Source organism: Peromyscus californicus, unplaced genomic scaffold (assembly GCF_007827085.1).
Source record: "Peromyscus californicus insignis strain IS unplaced genomic scaffold, ASM782708v3 Scaffold_11__1_contigs__length_118956290, whole genome shotgun sequence".
Taxonomy (NCBI): domain Eukaryota; kingdom Metazoa; phylum Chordata; class Mammalia; order Rodentia; family Cricetidae; genus Peromyscus; species Peromyscus californicus.
This window is the reverse complement of record NW_026294402.1, coordinates 108,526,531-108,547,167: the sequence shown is the minus strand read 5'-3', so window position 1 is coordinate 108,547,167 and position 20,637 is coordinate 108,526,531. Positions and strand designations below refer to the sequence as shown.

General features: G+C 47.7%; 1 protein-coding gene across 3 annotated transcripts in view; it reads right to left on the bottom strand.

Annotated features, from left to right (window-relative positions):
- The window catches only part of Glb1 (galactosidase beta 1), a 76,250-nt gene that overhangs the window by 39,502 nt on the left and 16,111 nt on the right, over window positions 1-20,637 (bottom strand). For 2 of the 3 annotated variants that reach the window (XM_052723167.1, XM_052723177.1), the window contains exons 2-7: window positions 19,246-19,415; window positions 15,677-15,827; window positions 14,550-14,610; window positions 12,546-12,640; window positions 4,955-5,135; window positions 1,109-1,167 (exon numbers count right to left, since the gene is read on the bottom strand). In XM_052723167.1, coding sequence (XP_052579127.1) covers window positions 1,109-1,167; window positions 4,955-5,135; window positions 12,546-12,640; window positions 14,550-14,610; window positions 15,677-15,827; window positions 19,246-19,415 — 717 coding nt within the window. The other variant, XM_052723186.1, reaches the window with a different exon arrangement.

Genomic DNA, 20,637 nt, shown 5'->3' with positions numbered 1-20,637 from the left:
CTAACATGAGGACGATCTGTCCACAAGCAACTTAACATCAGCTCAAACATCAGAAATGAAGAAGGAAACCTGGAGAGGTTCCAGGAAATGGCCCCACCCGAAGAGCTCCGGCAGAGCTCTTTTGCAAACAAGGCTTGTTGTGCAGCCAACACCAGCTGCTGCAACAGCCAGGAGGGAAGAGCGGAGAGTGTGGGGCTGATGGCGGCCCAGCCCCCGCCTCACAACTCCCAGCAGCCCCAGAACTGCTCAGCAAAACTACATCCTTGGTGCTTCCTCAGACCATCGGGTCCACCCAGGCCCAGCAGAACGAATTCTGCGTTTTGACCGGATCCTCAAGTGAGGTGGAGAAGCTCAAAGAGTTAAGACACAAGTCTCTCAGCTAGAGACGGCTTGGAGGTTAAGAGCAACTGTGGTTCCTCCAGAGAACTGGAGTTCAGTTCCCGGGACCCCACATCAGGCAGCTCCAGGGGGATTCTACACAGACATAAAATAAATCTTAAAAAAATACACATGTGAGCCGGGCGGTGGTGGTGCACGCCTTTAATCCCAGCACTCGGGAGGCAGAGCCAGGCGGATCTCTGTGAGTTCCAGGCCAGCCTGGGCTACCAAGTGAGTTCCAGGAAAAGGCACAAAGCTACACAGAGAAACCCTGTCTCGAAAAAAAAAAAAAAAAAATACACATGTGAAACAGATCCTGGCCCAGGCACTCCTAGGTCCCTCAAATCAGAGCCACTGACGTGTTCCCTGTGGATGTTCATAGAACGCCATCCTTTGTATGCAGGAAGCCCTGGGTCTGATTCACCACATAAAGCTGGGCATGGCAGTTCACGATTATTCCCAGTGTCTGGAAGGAGGAAGCAGGAGGCTCAGGAGTTTACAGTTAGCCTTGGTTACACACTGAGTTTATAATTGAGGTGACCCCTCACCCCAAACCCAGTCTATCTATATCCCCTACCGCCAAGACCCATCAGCTGCTCATCCCAGAGCCATAAATAAAAAATAACATCAAAGATGTACATGTTCTCTTCTGCAGCCTGTCACCTCCTCTGGGAGCAGCTGTGATGAGTTGGTACAAGCCCACAGTCTATACCACACACCCAGTTCTTACCAATGGTCCTTTGGGTTCAAACTTCCTCTGGATTAGGAAAGCTTCTGTGACATTATTGACTGGAAATTTCAAGAGGGAGAAGAAAAGTCAGTCATAGGCATAAGAAGATAAGCCAGCCTGCTATGGTCACTGGTATAGAATTCACAAGTTGGACTCTAATCCCATATAAAATGTATAGGAAGTGGAGGGCCAGCAAGAGGGCTCAGAGGAAAAAGGTGCTTGCCACCAAGGCTGATGACCCGAGTTCAATCCCCAGGACCCACACAATACAAAGAGAGAAATGAGTCCCACAGTTATCCCAACCTCTACACATGCTCCATAGCTCTTGAACATCCCCTCAATAAAAATAAATACATGAAAAATGTTTGTCTTATAGATGTGGAGTTTCCAGGAAGTAACTTAGTCAGTCCCTCCCCTCTCCATTATGAATAAATGACATTTAATGTTTTATAATTGAGGTGACCCCTCACCCCTTTCTACCATGTAAGGATTCAACAAGAAACTGATATGTGAAGCAGAAGAAGAGGTCCTCACTCAGCATGGCACCCCTGGGAGCCCTGATCTTGGACCTTGCAGTGCCCAGAACTGTGAACAATACAGTAATTTTTTTGTTTATTTCTTTTAATTTTTCTTGAGACAGGGTCTCACTGTGAAGCTCAGTCTGGCATGGAATTCACCATGCAACACAGACTGATCTTCAACTCAATGATCCCCCTGCCTCAATCTTCAGAGAGAGAACAGGATTGTACCATTACACCTGGCTCATTAATTTGTTGCAATAATCTAAACTGGGCTGGAGTGTAGCTCAATTGGTAGGGTGCTTACCCAGCATGTGCCAGGCTGGGCTCGGGCTCCAGTACACATAAACTGGGGGAGTGATGCGTGCCTGTGTGTGTGACCCCAGCACTAGGGAGGGGGCGGGAAGCATACCAGAGGTCAAGGTAAACCTCCTGAACCAAGTGAGACAGTCCCCTGCCTTCCCCACACCTCTTCTGTTCCTTTTTGTAATTTCCAGACATGAACATCATAGACATTCTCCTAATCCACAGGAGGTTCAAGGCCGAAAGACCCATGGAATACCTGTAAATTGGCTCTAGAAGAGCCCAGGCCACCCATGTGAGGGGTGTGTGGGGACCACACAACACAGCTGTCTCCCTCAGCAGGCCTCCATGGCTTTGCCTGAACACATGCCCACAGGTCTGCCTTTAAAACTGCACCCCCCTTTCCCTACACATGCCTGCCTTTTGCCAACCACTGACCTAGCTGCTCCCCTCCAGGATGGGCCTGCTCTAGACACCTTCCTTGTGACTCCATAGCTCTGTCCACACAAGAGAGCCACAGGTATCTATGAGCTAATTAGCAGGTTCAAGGAGATGAGGCCACTCTGTTATTCTGTGATGAATTAAGACTATTCTGAGTGTCAATCTGTACACCTCAGCCATTCAAACTACCTATTTCCTGCCTTCCCCTCCACTTCCCTGTCCTCCCCCCTTTCCCTCCCCCTCCCTTCTCTGCTTCTCATTTTATGTGTGTATCTTCTTTATAAAAAGGATTTATTTATTTATTTATTTTTATTTTATGTGAGGTGGCATTTTGCCTGCATGTACGTCTGTGTGAGGATGTCAGATTTTGGAGTTATAGACAGTTGTTAGCTACCACGTGGGTGCTGGGAATTGAACCAGAGTCTCTGGAAGAGCAGTAGGTGCTCTTAACCACTGAACCATCTCTCCAGCCCCTTATTTATTATGTTATGTGTACATGTGTGTGCTTGAGTGTGTGCCTGAGTACCACATGCATGCAGTGCCCGCCAAGGCTAGAAGAGGGTGTTGGATCCCCCGGGACTATGGTTGTGAGCCTGTAGGTGCTGGGAACTGAACTCATGTCCTCTGCAAGAACAGCAAATACTCTTAACCTCTGAGCCAGTTCCCTTGTGTGTTAATCTTTTAAAACAGGGTCTTAATATGTGATCTTCCTAGCCTAGAATTTATTATGTTGTGTATTGTAGTCCAGGCTGGCCTCTAAGTCAAAGCAATCCTCCTGCCTCCTGCCCCATGTCCAGAGTACCAGAATTACAGTTATGCACACTATGCCCTGAAAAGTTTTTTTTTTGTTGTTGTTGTATTGTTTTTTTTTTTTTTTTTTTTTTGGTTTTTCGAGACAGGGTTTCTCTGTGTAGCTTTGCACCTTTCCTGGAACTCACTTGGTAGCCCAGGCTGGCCTCGAACTCACAGAGATCTGCCTGGCTGTGCCTCCCGAGTGCTGGGATTAAAGGCGTGAGCCACCACCGCCCGGCGTATTGTTTTTTTAAAGTCAGGGTCTCATATAGCCTAGACTGGCCTTGAACTTGCTAAATAGTCAAGATTAGCCTTGAACTCACATTTAAAAAAAATATTTTTATGTATGTGTTTGTGTACTTGCATGTAGATGCCCATGGAGTTCAGAAGAAGGCACTGTATCACCCCTGAACTGGAGTCATAGATGATTGTGAGCCTCCATGTAGGTGATGGAAATCAAACCTGGGTCCTCTGGAAGAGAAGCCAACGCTCTTATTTACTGAGACATACCTCCAGCCTGTTTTATAGTTTCTATTATAAAAAGTATTTTGTCTGTTTGTATGTATGAGCTGTCATGTGGATGCTGAGAATCAAACCCTGGTTCTTTGAAAGAGCAACAAGAACTCTTAACTGCTGTACCATTTTGTGGAATATTCCTTTACACTGTATGAATATGTGTCACTGTGATTGGGTTAAAAAAGAAGCTGACTGGCCAATAGCTGAACAGATAGAGGTTAGGCAGGACTTGCAGACAAAAAGAGAGCATGAGGAAGAAGGGGAGGAGTCTCAGAATCTTGAGATGTGGAGAGAAGGAGAAAAACTTGATGTAACAAGAAAAGGTACTGAGCCACGTGTCAGAGGGTAGATAAGAAATATGGGTTAACTTAAAATGTAAGAGTTAGCTAGTAACAAGCCTGAGCAATTGACTGAGCATTTATAATTAATAATTCTTTGTGGTTATCTGGGAACTGGCGGCAGGAAAGAAAAGTCCGACTACACTGTCTCTCCAGTCCTGTTTTAAAACCTTTACTCTCCATTCGAATCTGTTTCTTCATCATTTTTATTTAGTTGCTTTGTGTGTGTGTGTGTCCATGTATACATGCATGAGTGCATACAAGTCATGGAATGCTTGGTCAGAGGATAACCTGTAGGTGTTAGTTCTCTCCTTCCACCATGTGGGTCCTAGGAATCAATCTCAGGTCATCCCACTTGACAGCAATCCCCCTTAACCCCCTTAACCATCTTGCTGGCCCATCACTTGAGTCTTGTACGGAGGTGGATGAACAGTAGGAAAAGGCTGACGGCAGGGGTGGCACACATCTAGAACCCCAGCTCCTGGGAGAGGGAAGGAAGGGGGTCAGACACTCAAGGCTATCCTTGGCTAGACCATGAATGAGAAGTCAGCCTAGCTACAAGAAACCCTGTCTCAAGAGGAGGGCTTAGGTTTTAGGTCACTGGGGACATGTTCCTGAAAGACTGTGGCAGTCTCTTCTCTGGCTCTTGAGATTTCAGGTCCTGAGGTGAACAGTCTCCTTTATCATATGCTCCCAGAAGGACTCTCTCTTGCTACAGACTGTGCAAGACAGACAGACTGTGGATTGAACTTTCCCTTTATACGTTGGTTACTTCAGGCATTTTGCCACAGTAACGCAAAGCCGACTAGCTCACTTGGTAAAGGAAATGCTGAGACACCTCATTCTATCTGCTCAAACACTTAAGCAACAGCTGTGCCTATAGTCAGTGAGTGAAAACCAACTTTAAGCAGCGTTTTTTAGTTGCCACAAATACCAACCTGCTCCAAAATCCACTGTGGCATACAGGCCCTGCAGGGTCCCACATCGTAAGTATTTTTCATTCGCCCCATCGGTGGTGAAGAGAAGGACGTCATTACCGAGATGGTAACGGAAGCGGTGTGCCAGGAAACGCAGGTAGTCATAATCACAGGTGAAGTAGGAGCCGTATTCATTCTCAACCTGGGTATTTAGAAAGAAGAATGAGAAATCACCAGATGCCAATGCAGCCTTAGCAATCCCTGGAAACTCTAATTCACATCATACATCCAAAACATACCCCATATCCGGGAAGGGAGGCAGGGGCAGATCCAGCCTGAACTGGCTTGGAGTACATGAACAATGAAGCAAGCCATGCCCTCTGTGTGAGCTTTTTAGGAAGAATCCTCTATTTGCAATCTTATACCTACGTCTAATTGGATGTACATATGCATTGTACATACCAGGTGCATTGTGGGAAAAGACATACAGTTGAGAAAAGCTTGCATATCCCAAGTCTGTCAATCAAAACAGGTGGGAAGATGGCTTGGTGGGCAAAGGAGCTAGCTTGCACAAGTCCAACAACCCAAGGTCGATACCAGAACACACGGAAAAAGCTGGACATGGTGGCTGGCGAGCATCTATAATCTGGCAGGATGGGGGTAGGGGGATAGGGTCGGGGTGGGCAGAGACAAGGGACTCATCCAGAAGCTCCTGAACCAACTAACCTGGAGTATGCAATGAAGCCATACTGGACCTTGCCCTCTGACCTCCACATGTGTGCAGTGGCACACACACACACACACACACACACAAAAGAAACAAACTGGGGAAAAAAGCCCAGAGACCCACCCACATCCACAGTAAACCCCTTAGTAGCCAGCTCTTCCTCTAGGACCCTCCCAGAAGGAGCCTGTGCTGGCTAGAGTCATCTGAGGAGGGAGCCTCAATTGAGAAAATGCCTCAGTAAGATTAGGCTCCAAACCAGTTTGTAAGGTATTTTCTTAATTAGAGATTGATGGGGGAGGGCCCAGCCCATTGTGGGTGGTGCCATCCCTGGGCTGGTGGTCCTGGGTTCTATAAGAAAGCAGACTGAGCAAGCCATGAGGTACAAGCCAGTAAGCAGCACTCCTCCATGGCCTCTGCATCGGCTTCTGCCTCCAGGTTCCTGCCCTGTTTGAGTTCCTGCCCTGACTTTCTCCAATGATGAACAGGAATGCGAAAGCATAAACTGAACAAACCCTTTCCTCCCCAAGTTTTTTTGGTCATGGTGTTTCATCACAGCAACAGTAACCCCAGCTGAGACAGAGGCCCCAGACACTAGTGAGTTTTACTCTAACTCAGTGGTTCTCAACCTTCCTGATGCTGCCACCCTTTAATACAACAGTTCATGTTGTGCTGACCCCAACCATAAAATTATTTTCATTGCTACTTCATAACTGTAATTTTACTGTTAGGAATTGTGATGTCAATATCTGATAGGCAGGATATCTGATATGTGACCCATGTGAAAGGGTCACCTGACCCCCAGGTTGAGAACCACTGTTCTAACTTCAGGAGCCAATGCTCTCTTGCAGCAACCGCTCCGTGCGATGGCTCTGATTCTGTGCTGGCCTTGAGGTCACTCTGCTGTCTGTCACTGTGTGGTTCTTAGGTTTCTGAAAAAGACACAAGGAACCTGGGAGAAAGTGACCCCCCCAGAAACAAATGGGTACTGCCAAATTCATTTGTTGTTATTGTTTTGAGACAGTGTTTCACACAGCGGCTCAGCACAGGACTCACTATGTAGCCCAGGCTGGCCTTGAATGCCCAGCAGTCCTCCTCTATCAGCCTTCTGGGTCCTGGGATTATAGGCATGAACCAGCACACCTGACTTTAGCTTCACTCATTTTTAGGTAAAAACTAAGATTAACACTCCATGTGAAACCCATGCTAGGTGGCCCCGGCCTGGCTTACCTTTCCTGAAAATAAACATTTACATGGGGCAAATCTGGAAGGCCGAAGGTGGAAAAGCCTGCATGTCCTTGGGCCGAGGATGGAGGCTTCTGCACGGCCCATTTCACCCTGGTTACAGACACAGCCTCTCCTTTCCTGCAGTGCCCCTCAACCTCCCTGGGCTCCCCTGGGAAGCACCAATGTCACGTTCTGGGTAAAGCCTTCACTATCTCTTGACTTGGAGGAGTCAAAACAACTGTCACAGCTAGGTGGAGTGGTGTGTGACTGAGACCCCAGCCAGCCCCTGAGGGGCAGAGGCAGGGGGACCACTGTTAAGTCCAAGGCTAGCTCAGTCTACATACAAAACCCTTTGTCACAGCACAGTAACAGGGGATGGGGACAAGCCTTAGTGAGGACCTGAATGAGTCTCATCCTCTTGGTTAAGATTAAATGCCTGAAGACCCAAGTTGGGATCCCCAGAACCACAGTGGCACCTGTCTGTAACCGCAGTGCTGCCATGAGGAGACGGTAGACTCCAGGGCTCACTGACTGGGCAGCCAGCCTAGTCACTCTGCGAGCTCTCTCAGTGAGAGCCTATCTTTTTTAAAAAAAAAAGTTTATTTATTTTTATTTTATGTGCATTGGTGCTTTGCCTGCATGTATGTCTGAGAATGCTGATCCCTGGAACTGGAGTTACAGTTGTGTGCTGCCATGCGGGTGCTGGGAATTGAACCCAGGTCCTCTGGGAAGAGCAATCAGTGCTCTTAACTGCTGAGCCATCTCTCCAGGCCCAGTGAGAGCCTATCTTTAAAAAGCAAATGGGGGGCTGGAGAGATGGCCCAGAGGTTAAGAGCACTAACTGCTCTTCCAGAGGTCCTGAGTTCAATTCCCAGCACCCACATGGTGGCTCACAACCATCTATAATGAGATCTGGTGCCCTCTTCTGGTGTGCAGGCATACATGCAGGCAAAACACTGTATACATAATAAATAAATAAACCTTTAAAAAAAAAGCAAATGGGAGCCAGGTGGTGGTGGTGCTTTTAATCCCAGCACTCGGGAGGCAGGCAGATCTCTGTAAATTTGAGACCAGCCTGGTCTACACAATTAGTTCCAGGCCAGCCAGGGCTACTCAGAGAAACCCTGTCTTGAAAAACAAAACAAAACAAAAAGTAAATGGGGTGGGACTTGGATGTAGCTCAGCTGGTAGAGTGCTTTTGTAGGTACAAGAGCCTGGTGTGGATTTCCAACCTCGCAGAGACCAGGCCAGGTGTACACCTGAAATCTCAACATTTGGAGGCAGACGGGGGGTCAGGAGTTCGAGATCAGTCTCAGGTACACTGAGTTAGAGGCTGGTGGGACCGGGCATGGGGAACCACACTCATAATCCTAGTGCCAAGGAGGTTGAGGCAGGAGGATCATTGGGTCTGAGACCAGTCTGGGCTACACAGGGTAACTATGCCTCAAACAAAACAAAACACCCAAAAGACAAGCAGGGAAACACCCAATTAAGTGCAAAGAACTGCAGATGTGAAAGAGGCCTTTGACATGTGAACGAAGTGAAAAGGCCTCACAGGAAACGGGTCACATCATATAAACTGCAGAAAGGAAGAGAAAAGGGGGACGAAATATCTTCCAGAAAACACCCGAAATGTGACGAACTCTGCTTCTGGCTCCTGAGGGCTGAGTGACAGACACACATTTTTTTGCCTGTGAGGATGAACAGGTGGAGCTGTAGCATGCAGAGACATAATTGGAGAGAAGGGGAATGAAGAGGGGGACCAGGAGAGGGCAGAGTGGCCAGGTAGGAGCAGTGGCCAAGATGGGCAAGGGAAACGTCCCCAAAATGGGTGGCTTTGCTCTCTACTGCAGAGTTAAAACAGATGGGCGGTTTACTTCTTGGTTTTAAAGTATTAATTTTGTGTGTGTGTGTGTGTGTGTGTGTGTGTGTGTGTATGCACATCCATGCTGGGGGAGCGAGAGTGCCGTGGGATGCCCTGGAGGTCAGAGGCCAACTCTGCAGCCAGCCCTCTCTTTCACCTGTGCATGGTCTCTGGGATGGAACTCAGGCGGCCAGACCCGTGTGGGAAGCACCTTTACCTCTACGCTATCTCTCTGCATTCTCCCTTCTTTTTTGTGCAGCAAGGCCCTGGCACTATGTAGCCCTGGAACGCCCTAGGTAGACCAAGCTGGCTCACACACCTTGCAGCAATCCTTCTGCTCTGCTTAAAACAATAGCTGCGTTCTTAATGATTGCCTGATAAAAGCCTGTGGCTTGACTTTGGAGACAGGGTCTTAAGTAGCCCAGGCTGGCCAAGAACTCAATAGGCAGCTGAGGCTAGCCTCAAACTCCTGATCTTCCTGTTTTGGCCTCCCAAGTGCTGGGATTTTAAGCGTGTGTCACCATGTCCTGCATTTGACCATAGTTCTGATCGTAGATCTCTAACCAAAAGATGCTGGAAAGTTGTGAGCAGAAATTGAAAGTGACTCAAGATGCCGTCAGGACCCACGTGAAAAGCCAGGCAGGTCCACATGCACATGTGACCTCAGTGCTGGGGGAGGGCAGTGACAGCAGGGTCCCTGCAGCTTTCTGGCTGCAACCCAGCTCCAGGTTCAGTGAGGACCCTGTCTCGAAGGAATCAGGTAAAGAGTAATGGAGCAGGACATCTAATATCCTCCTCTGGCCTCCACAGACAAGCCTGTACACTACACTACACACACACACACACACACACACACACACACACACACACACACGATCCAGTTGCACAGAGCAAAGACATGCCCAAGTTTCAGACTCACTGTCTTCACACAGGAAGCTGTGGCCTCTTGGTGCCGACTCCTACTTGAGTAAGTGACAGGGGGCACTTAAGGTTCACGAACTCCGTCTCTCCAGAGCAGCCACCTAGCCTCTCACAGTGGACGCCTGACCTACTCAGCCCTCCCATCACCTCAGGCCACAACACCTGATGGTCATGCTCCCTCTCCATCAGGACTCATCCATAGAGCAGGCCATGAGCAGGATATGAACCACACTCCTCAGGGAGGGTCACACCTCATCCCCTTGGCATCCCAGGAGCCAGGCAATTCCACACTTTGCTCATTTCAATAAAAACAGGCTTGGCCAGTGGTCACCAAACCAGGCTTCATGCTTCACCTGAGTAAAACTACAAACACTTGTTGAAAGTCAAGTGTCTATGTGCCCAGGATGTACCCACAGCCATGCATCTTTGCAGGGCCTAGAGCAGCTGGAAAGAGACTGCAACAGGTGCTGTGGGGTCAGCAGACAAAGTGCGCTGTGGCAATTCTGATGCCAGGCAGCTAGGCAACCTTGGCACGTCACTTCATCTTTTGGAACTTTTTTATTATTATTATTTTATGTGTATGGGTGCTTTGCCTGCCTGCATGTATGTGTACCATGTGCGTGCAGTGCCCACAGAAGCCAGAAGAGGGCATCAGATCCCCTGGAACCGAAGTTACAGATGGCTATGAGACACCATGTGGATACTGAGACTCAAACCAGGTCCTCTGAAGAGCAGCCAGTGCTCCTGACTGCTGAACATCTCTCCAGCTCTCTTTTTGAACTTCTACATTTAAAAGGAGATGTCTGGAAGAACTGAACAGCATTGGCAGGACACTCAGGACAGAAGCAGATACTCATGGGCATTAACAAAGTAGTAACATGAGCCAGGTATAGTGGCATATGCCTTTGATCACAGCACTTGGGAGGCAGAGGCAAGAAGACCTCTGTGAGCTTGAGGCCAGCCAGGTCTATCTATATGGTGAATTCTAGGACAGACAGGGCTATGTAGAGAAACCATATTTGAGAAGGAAAAAAAAAAAAAAGGTAGCATGAGGAGCCAGAGAGATGGCTCAGTGGTCAAGAGTGAAAGGTTTTTGCACCCCGACAGGCCTCTGCCGACGCAGCAATCCAAATCAGACTGAATTAGAAAAGGCCTTGGTTTAATGGGTAAAGCATTCCTGGGTGATTCTCTGGCCCCCGAGAGGGGAGACGGGGACGAGACTGGAAAACCATGTGTCTGTTTTCTGGGATGCAGCTTATATACCTTGTGAGAATGGTCTTGAGCCTCTCTGGGGGAGGAGCTGTGCTTGGTGGGCTTTGAAGGGGCGGGTTTAGGGAAAGAGATGGAGGAGGGGAGTTGAGGTGGATCTTCTACCAGAACATTCCAGACTCTTTGGGTATAGGGATGCCAGGGTGCCAGGGGTTGAGGTGGAGCTCCCACCTAAACAAAGAACACTGGCTGCCCTTTCCAGAGGACCTCGGTTTGATTCCCAGCACCCATGTGGGGCAGCTCACAACTATCTATAACTTGTTTCAGGGGATCTGACACATTCTTCTGGACTCTGTAGATTCCCAAAGGCATGTGGTATACATAAACTCATATAAGTAAACACACATACACATAAAGTTTAAAAAAAAAATTGATGGCTAGAGAGATGTCTCAGTAGTTCAGAGCACTTGTTGCTCTTGCTGAGGACCCGGGTTCAGTTCCCGGTACCCACAATGGCAACTGACAACCATTCATCACCAGTTCCAGGGGATCCAGTGTTGTGGAATAACCCTGTACACCATAAATATGTATTTCTCTCATAGGCTAATAAAGAGCTCACTGGCCTATAGCTGGGCAGGAGGAGGTTAGGCAGGAAAACCAGACTAAGAGGATGCTAGGAGGAAGAAGGGCAGAGTCACTGGAGTCAGAGGAGTCGCTGGCAGACGCAGAGAGAGCAAGATGGGTGTGCCGTACTGAGAAATGTACCAAGCCATGTGGCAAAGCATAGATAAGAAATATGGATTAATTTAAGTGTAAGAGTCAGCTAGTAACAAGCCTGAGCTATCAGCTGAGCATTTATAATTTATATTAAGTCTCCAAGTCAGTTATTTGGGAAGCAGCTGTGGGTTATTTGGAAGCAGGGGCTCAGGACAGGAAAACTCCGCCTACAATTCAGTGCCAACTTCTGACCTCCACAGGCACTGGGTGCACAGGTAGTATGCATACATACTGCAGGGAAAACATTCATACATGTAACAGGAAAATAATAATCTAAAAATTTAAAATAAAACAATCAAATAAAAAACTTAAAAGTTGATTGTTTTTCTAGTTCTAATTCTGTCATGGAATTTTTTTTATTTTGGTGGTGGCTTAAGTACGTAAAAATGTACTTGATACTGTAAGGTAGGTCCTGGGCTGTGGATGTAGCGATTCAGCTGGTAGAATGCTTGCCTGCTCAAGGTCTTGGGTTTGATCAGCAGCACATAAAATGGTATGGTGGTGCATGCCTGTATTGTTAGCACTCTGGAGGTGAGGCATAAGGACCAGAAGTTCAAGGTCATCTTCAGGTACACAGTTTGAAATCAGTTTGAGATACACGAGACCCTGTCTGAGATACACACACACATACACACACACACACACACATACACAGAGAGAGAGAGAGAGAGACAGAGAGAGGGAGACAGAGGGAGAGAGACAGAGACAGAGAGACAGAGAGAGAGGGAAGAGACAAGAGAGAAGAAACAGGCAGTCAACATTGCCCCAAGTTCAATTTCAGTAAAAGTGTTGTTTTTAGCACTGCACCCTGGTGTCACCAGCATCATTTACATAATGTTGATGGACAGCTGCTCCCCTCTTCCCCCCTGTCCAGGCTCAGCCCCAGGTACCTGCACGGTTATAATTGGCCCTCCGTTCTGGTAGAGCAGAGGCTTCATCTTGGGCAGAAGGACTGCCAGCCATTTATCCACAGCTACAAGGTAATCTACAAAACAAGATGGTATGGCCAGTGTTACACACCTTTGTCAACTAGTTTATTCTAGTGTTCGTGTGTGTGTGTGTGTGTGTGTGTGTGTGTGTGTGTGTGTGTGTGTATGTGTGTGTGTGTGTGTGTGTGCGCGCATGTGCATGCGTGCTTCTGTGTGAGTGTGCATGAGTGCAAGTCTCAGAGACGGCTTCCTGGATCAAGTCAGCTAAGCTATCTTGGCTGACTTTTAAAGCCAGGAGATACCAGTGCATCCTGCGCCTTCAACAACTGTCTTGGAAAACGAGGCAGCCACAGGCAGCTGGACATGGTCCTGCAAGCTAGTAGTCCTGTTATCCAGCTAAGTCCCTGGCAACTTACCCTGCTGTAGGGCTCAAAGCCAGAAGCCAGGCCTACCAGGCAAGGTATGAGAGGCATAGAGGTGCCAAAGACCAAGTTCTCTCAGTCACAGTGGGGTAGAGGATGTGGCTCAGTTGGTAGAGGGCCTGCCGAGCATGCACCAGTCCCTGGCTTCCGATCCCCAGCACTGCATACACTGGGCATGGAAGCACACACCTATAATCCCAACACTTTGGAGGCAGGAGGATGAGAACTTCAGGATCATCTACAACTATACAGAGAGTGTAAGGTTGAACCCCCAGCACCCACATGTTGCCTGTCTTTAACTCCAGTTCCAGAGCATCCAACACCCTCTTCTGACATGGCATAAACATATATGCAACCATATACATTAAAAGAAAAGGCATGGTGATATATGTTCCCAGCACTTGGGAGGTAGAGGCAGGAGGATCTCTGAGTTTAAGGCCAGCCTGGTCTACAGAGTGAGTTCCAGAACATTCAGGGCTACACAGAGAAACCCTGTCTCAAAAACAAAACAAAGCCGGGCGGTGGTGGCGCACGCCTTTAATCCCAGCACTCGGGAGGCAGAGTCAGGCGGATCTCTGTGAGTTCGAGGCCAGCCTGGGCTACCAAGTGAGTTCCAGGAAAGGCGCAAAGCTACACAGAGAAACCCTGTCTCGAAAAACCAAAAAAAAAAAAAAAAAAAAAAAAAAAAAAACCAAAAAAAAAAACAAAAAAACAAATAAATAACTTAGAGGTTTTTTGTTTTTGAGACAAGGTCTCATATAGCTCAGGCTAGACTAAAACCTGATATGTAGCTGAGGATGATCTTGAAATCCTGATTCTCCTACCTCCACTTTCCAAGGCACACTTGTGTGTGCCTCTACATCCAGACAAAATTAACATCTAATAAGCCATATATTTACAAACCCAAGAGACAGACAAAAGCACATGCTTCATAAAGGTGTCATGGGGACTCATGTGAGAACAAGAATAATATGGCCAGAGTATAAAAGAGAAGCTCATATGGTATGAGGGAAACACACACACACACACACACACACACACACACACACACACACGCACACGCACACGCACGTGCATACACACGCACACACACACGCACGCACGCGCGCACACACAACTGAATGACTGTTTAGGGTTTTACAGCTGAAACAATCTCTCGTGGTTTAAAAAGATAAGACAAAAAGCTGTCATTTACAAATCATTCCAAAAATGCCAGCACACAGAAGACACGCGGCTCCAGGAAACCGAGTGACGCCAATGCAGAACCGGGCCTGCCTTTCTGATTAGCCGGCTGTGTCACTCAGTGTGTAGGAAGAGAAAACAAGTATTGCGCCCACTTGGCTAAGCAGGTTTTGAATGCAGAGTGACCCATTTATCAGAGAGATCTGTTCAAGCCCACGAGAGGCAGCATCCCCTGCACGCTCACCGTCCGGTGAGGGGTGACTGACAACCCACTGACCAGTATCTACACACAGGAGCCCTACCTTTAAATTATATAAACCACCCAATCTGCTAGAATCCTTTAAAGGCATCAGTAACTCACCTGGGTCAGAAGATCGAAGAACAATAGATTCTTTCTCTAGTAGCCAAGCGGGTAAGCCTCCCTAAGAGACAGAAAACAGCAGCTGTTACACTGTCCACTTCATGAAAACAGATGAGAGAGTCTTGTCAGCAGGGAGGGAAAGAGAGGGGAAAATGACCTCGGCTTCTGGAAGAATGGAAAATTAAGATCACTCTATTGGTAGTGTTCTGAGAATCAACACCCCCTCTCCTTTAGTTTTGAGACAATCTCACTATGTAGCTAAGTCTCAGGCTGGAACCCCTATATGGCACAGGCTGGCATCGAGAGTTTTGATCTTCCTGTCTTCACCTCTTAAGGGCTTGGATTACAGGCATGACCACCACACCCAGCAACATTCCCCCTTCTCTTCCTCTTTAAAAATGTATTTATTTATTGCCGGGCGGTGGTGGCAGTGCACGCCTTTAATCCCAGCACTTGGGAGGCAGAGGCAGGCGGATCTCTGTGAGTTCGAGGCCAGCCTGGTCTCCAAAGCGAGTTCCAGGAAAGGCGCAAAGCTACTACACAGAGAAACCCTGTCTCGATAAAAAAACAAAAAAAAAATGTATTTATTTATTTACTTTTTATGTGTATGGATGTTTTGCCTGTATGTATGTCTGTGCACCATGTGCATGCAGTGCCCTCAGAGGCCAGAAGAGGACGTTGTATCCCCTGGAATGAGAATCACAGATGGTTGTGAGTCACCATGTGGGTGCTGGGAATCGAACCCAGGTCCTCTGAAAGAGTAGATAGTGCTCTTAACTGCTGCGCCATCTCTCCAGCCTCTTTTTCTTTCTTTTTCCCCCCTCCCTTTCTTTCCTTCTACTTTCTTGCTGTGGTTTGGTTTTGTACACTGGGTTTGACTGTGTGGCTCTGTGCGTATGTGAATGGCCAAGAGGAAGCCCCGGTGCTCTGGCTCAAGCCTGCTCCTCTCTGCCTGGCACCTCGCTAAAGGAACAGACACCCGTGGAGGCACAGCACCACATGCTCTAGACTTTGAGTCGTAGATCACTTTAAGCTGCTTTGCCCAGACACCACACCGATCGCTGTCCACCACTCCTGCCTCAACTCACACCCACCAGGCAGGCAGAGGCCTGTGTTAACACACTCACCATGTCCCACTCTGCACAGATGTAGGGCCCAGGCCTCAGGATCACCAGGAGCCCCAGCTCGTGAGCCAGGTGAATGAAATACTCCACATCATGGTCCCCAGAAAACTCATACTGTCCTGGCTGCGGTTCATGAAAGTTCCAGGGCACGTACCTATGAAGACACACACAGCCAAAATCCTCACAGATGGTAGCTGAGTCGGAGGGAAGAGAAGGGAGCTCAGCTCTAAGACCACTTGAAAACACAGGCCAAGGGTGGAACACCGGCCGGTGCAAAGGCTCATGGGTAAAGGCGTTGCCGCCAAGCCTGACCCCAGGAGTTCAACCCTGGAACCTGCATGATGTAAGGAGAGTGCCAGCTTCTACACTTTATCCTGTCTTCCATATGCATGTTGCAGCACACACTTGCACAGGTATGCACATGCACACACACACACACACACACACACACACACACACACACGCACGCACACGCACACACACACAAAGTAAATAAGGTGTAATAAAGAAAAATCTTTTTAAAAGAGGAGTGGGAGTGTTGTTGAGAACTAATACCCAGTGTGTGGCAATAACACACTAATCTTGGAAGCTAAGCAGAGCCAAGCCAGGTTAGTCCTTGGATGGGAGACACATAGCTTGACTCGAAGGAGGCAGGTGCATGCCCTCTACACAGCGCTGGAGATGGTCTGGCCCGGCCACTTCTGACTCTTCTATTCTCTTTTGCTTACTGACTGGTGATCAGGGAAGATCATGAAAATAGAGATTAATTTGTAGATTTTTGTTGGTTGGTGATTTGGTAGGGTTACAAAGGATGATCTTCACACAGAGAGAACCGCTCTGAGGGACATGAATGATATTTACCACCTTTATCTGCCCAGACAGATTTATTTCAGGTGGCTTTCTTGGCCAGCTCTGTACACCTCTCTTCATCAGCTTCTCCCTTGAATTCACTTTGTACCTGGCTAGTTAGTTTATCACCCCGAGGACTGAATACAACCCTCAAGCATACCAGACACACGCTCTGACATGGAGCCCCAACCCAGCCCTCAAGAACAATCTGTAGAGAAACTATGACAGAAAGATCTTCCAGCACACTGAAAAATTCCACAAGAAAAAAAAAATACATGAACCCTAATTATCATGCTAAAGTAATATGAGTTATATTTATTTAAAACATAAAGGTTAAGGCCGGGTGGCATACACCTTTAATCCCAGCACTCGGGAGGCAGAGGCAGGCAAATCTCTGTGAGCTCGAAGCCAGCCTGGTCTGCAGAGTGAGTTCCAGGACAGGCTCCAAAACTTTACAGAGAAACCCTGTCTCGAAAAACCAAAATAATAATAATAATAATAATAATAATAAGAAGAAGAAGAAGAAGAAGAAAAAAACACAAGAAATATATAAAATAAGTAAATGAATGAATAAACAAACAAACAAATAAATAAATGTTGAGTGGAGCACAGTGGACTTGAGAAGTGGAGGCAAAAGAAGAAGGGGATAAAGGCCAGCCTGGAGTACACAATAAATTTGAGGGTATCCTGGGCTACATGAGACTCTACTTGAAAAACAAAGAAATAGCACTGTCCTTTAATCCCAGGACCCAGGAGGCACAGGCAGGTGAATTCAAGGCTAGCCATCATAGAAAGTTCCAGGACAGCCAGGACTACATAGAGAGACCCTGTCTCAAAACAAACAAACAAACAAAAACACTTTAAGAAAAGTAAAAATAAGTCAGGCTTGGTGGGTAGTACTTACCTGTTGTAATCTTAGTACTCAGGAAGTTGAGGCAGATTTTGAGTTCTAGATTATCCTGAGCTACATAGAGAGATCTATCTTTAAAAGTGTGTGTGTGTGTGTGTGTGTGTGTGTGTGTGTGTGTGTGTGTGTGTGTGTGTGTGTGTGTGTGGTGAGATGGCTCAATGGTTAAGGGCATTCCCTGCTCTTTCAGAGGATCTAGGCTTGGTTCCCACCCACATGGCCTCCCACAACCATCTGTAACTACAGTTCCAGGGGATCCGACGCCCTCTTCTGGCCTCTGTGGGCACTGCATGCACAGGTACATAGCTATACATGCATACAAAACATCCATACCAAGCAAACAAAACAACACAAGAAAACCACCCCATCTAGAGACCTACGTAGCCCAGTGGTAAAGTGCTCAGCATGTGCAAAGTCTGAATTCGGCTCTCAGCACTGGGAACCGAACCACAGGAAACTCTCCAATCACTTCAAGAAGACAAAGGATTTTTGTCAGGTATACCGGGCCAGGAAATAAAGTGAACCAAACTTAACTAGCTCCCTCAATTCTGGTAGAGACACACATTTGCACGTGAGCCATTCATTCTTAGCACACAACCATTGTTGGTGAGTCCACCTGCACCCCTGTAGTCCCACGGTTCTAGAATTTCACCCCTATATTTGGCTCTGTGTTTTTATTTAATAAGACCACATAGAAATCTGGCTACAGAACTCAGTGTATCTACCAGTGTCAGTGAACCCGGATTCGGATTCACTCTGCCAGGGGCCACAGAAACAGAGTAAGAAGTGGGACATCCCCCTAGCGGTCTACTAAAGCACCTAAAGCTTTCTCACCCTTTATCTTTTAAGACACTAGCAGTAATCCACATCAGCTCTGTAAAACCAGAGTGGTCAGCTGCCTCAGCTTCCCTCCCAGTCAGTCAGCTCACAGTATCAGAGGGGGTGGGGACTTGCCCGTGGGTGGGAACCTACTGCCTGGGCTCAAAGCTGACCCGGTAAGGCAAGCTGGGTTCCAAAAACCTAAGCACAAGGCTCCCCTACCAGAGCCGCTGCAGAAGGCTCCTCCACCCGAGCGCCCCCAAGCAGCCACGGCTGCCTCCAAACTCCCTCACCTTTGGCGCCTCGCTGGACCAACAACCAATGACCTTGGCAGAAATGTAAGTTTCATGAGCTATAAACAGGAACATGATGTCTATCTCAGACAGGCAGAACCACTCTGTCCAAAGTGCCCTGTACGTTCCAAGAGTTCACTATATCCTGCCTTTTTTTTTTTTTTTAGGTTTTTCGAGACAGGGTTTCTCTGTGCAGCTTTGCGCCTTTCCTGGATCTCGCTCTCTAGACCAGGCTGGCCTCGAACTCACAGAGATCCACCTGCCTCTGCCTCCCAAGTGCTGGGATTAAAGGCGTGCGCCACCTGCCTGGTCCTGCCTTCTTTTATTGGTGTGTGTGTGTGTGTGTGTGTGTGTGTACACGTGTAGACCAGACAACGCCCTGCAGAAGTCTGTTCTTCTCTTCCACCATGTAGGTCCCCAGGATGGAACTCAGCTGTCAAGTCTGGCAGCAGCAAACGAGTCACTCACCGGCCCCTACTGTTGCCTTTTCATCAAGTTGATTTCTATTTTATGATTTCTGACGACAAAGCTCAAGTGAGAAGTGGTTCATTACCTGAAGAAAGGCCCGTCAAGCTTGTGACAAGCCCCTCAGAAATCCACACAGGGCGCTCTCCTACTTCTCTGAGGAATGGAATAGCTGATATTGGAGCAATAGAACTAGGTGTGAGCATGGGGAGGGGTCTCAGCCAGGTGCCCTTCCTTACATCTGGATGGCGTTCAGCCCAGCCATCTTCATCTTCAGCAGTCGGTCCTCCCAGTAGAAGCGGGGTATCCGGAAATAGTGAATGCTTCCTGAGATGTATCGGAATGGCAGCCCATCCTTGAGGAAGCGGTCCTGGCTGTAGTCCAGCTCAAATGTCCTCCGGGAGACATTCTGGAGGGAGAGGAAGGGACCCCGTGAGAATGTGGACCTTTACTTCAGAAGTGAAGCTGTGGGTAGGGGCTGGTGATTTTCTGTTTAAGTCACATAATATATCAGTAGACTTTATCAGTCTCTGGAGTACCAAACAAGTTTACTGCTCAGCCCAGCACACAGGGTGACTTGGCTAACAGAGCCATTGAGGAGGCCATCTACTACTTTGGCTCTGCTCCCAAAATCTGGAGCCCATAGATGCTTAGGAACTGTGACTATATATCCACTGTACTGTTTGTGAGGCATGGAGACACATCTGTGGTGATATATTGTATCCCCCAATATATTGTGCATCCTAATAAACTTATCTGGGGTCAGAGGACAGAACAGCCACTAGATACAGAGGCCAGAAAATGGTGGCACACACACCTTTAATCCTATCACTTGGGAGGCAGAGATCCATCAGATCTCTGTGAGTTCAAAGCCACACTGGAAACAGCCAGGCATGGTGACTCACGCTTTTAATCCCAGGAAGTAATGGCAGAAAGCAGAAAGGTATATAAGGCGTGAGGACCAGGAACTAGAGTTTGGTAAGCTTTTAGCCTGGTTAAGCTTTTAGGCTTTTAGCAGCAGTTCAGCTGAGATCCATTTGGATAAGGACTCAGAGGCTTCCAATCTCAGGAAACAGAATCAGCTGAGGAACTGGCAAGCTGTGGCTTGTCTGCTTCTCTGATCTTCCAGCATTCACCCCAATACCTGGCTCTGGGTTTGTTTTTATTAATAAGACTCTTTAAGATTCATGCTACACACATCAGCTAAACAGCCATATCACTGGGATCACCAAGACCCATTCAGAAAAGTCTAAGAATAAAGCACAGGGCAGGGCTGGAGAGATGGCTCAGTGGTTAAGAGCACTGGCTGCTCTTCCAGAGGTCCTGAGTTCAATTCCCAGGAACCACATGGTGGCTCACAACCACTTGTAATGAGATCTCGCACGCAGGCAGAACACTGTATATATAATAAATAAATAAATCTTAAAAAAAAAAAAAGCACAGGGCAGAAACCAATGAATCAGGTGCTGGAGATGTGTCGCCAAGAGGAGTTCAAAGTGATTCTTGGCTACATTTTTGAATTTGAGGCCAGCCTGGGCTACATCAGACCCTGTCTCAATTAAAGCAACAGATCCATGAAGGCCCCTGCTAGCTGCCGCTCTGAGTCTCAGAGTGGCCTGGGCAAGTGTCTG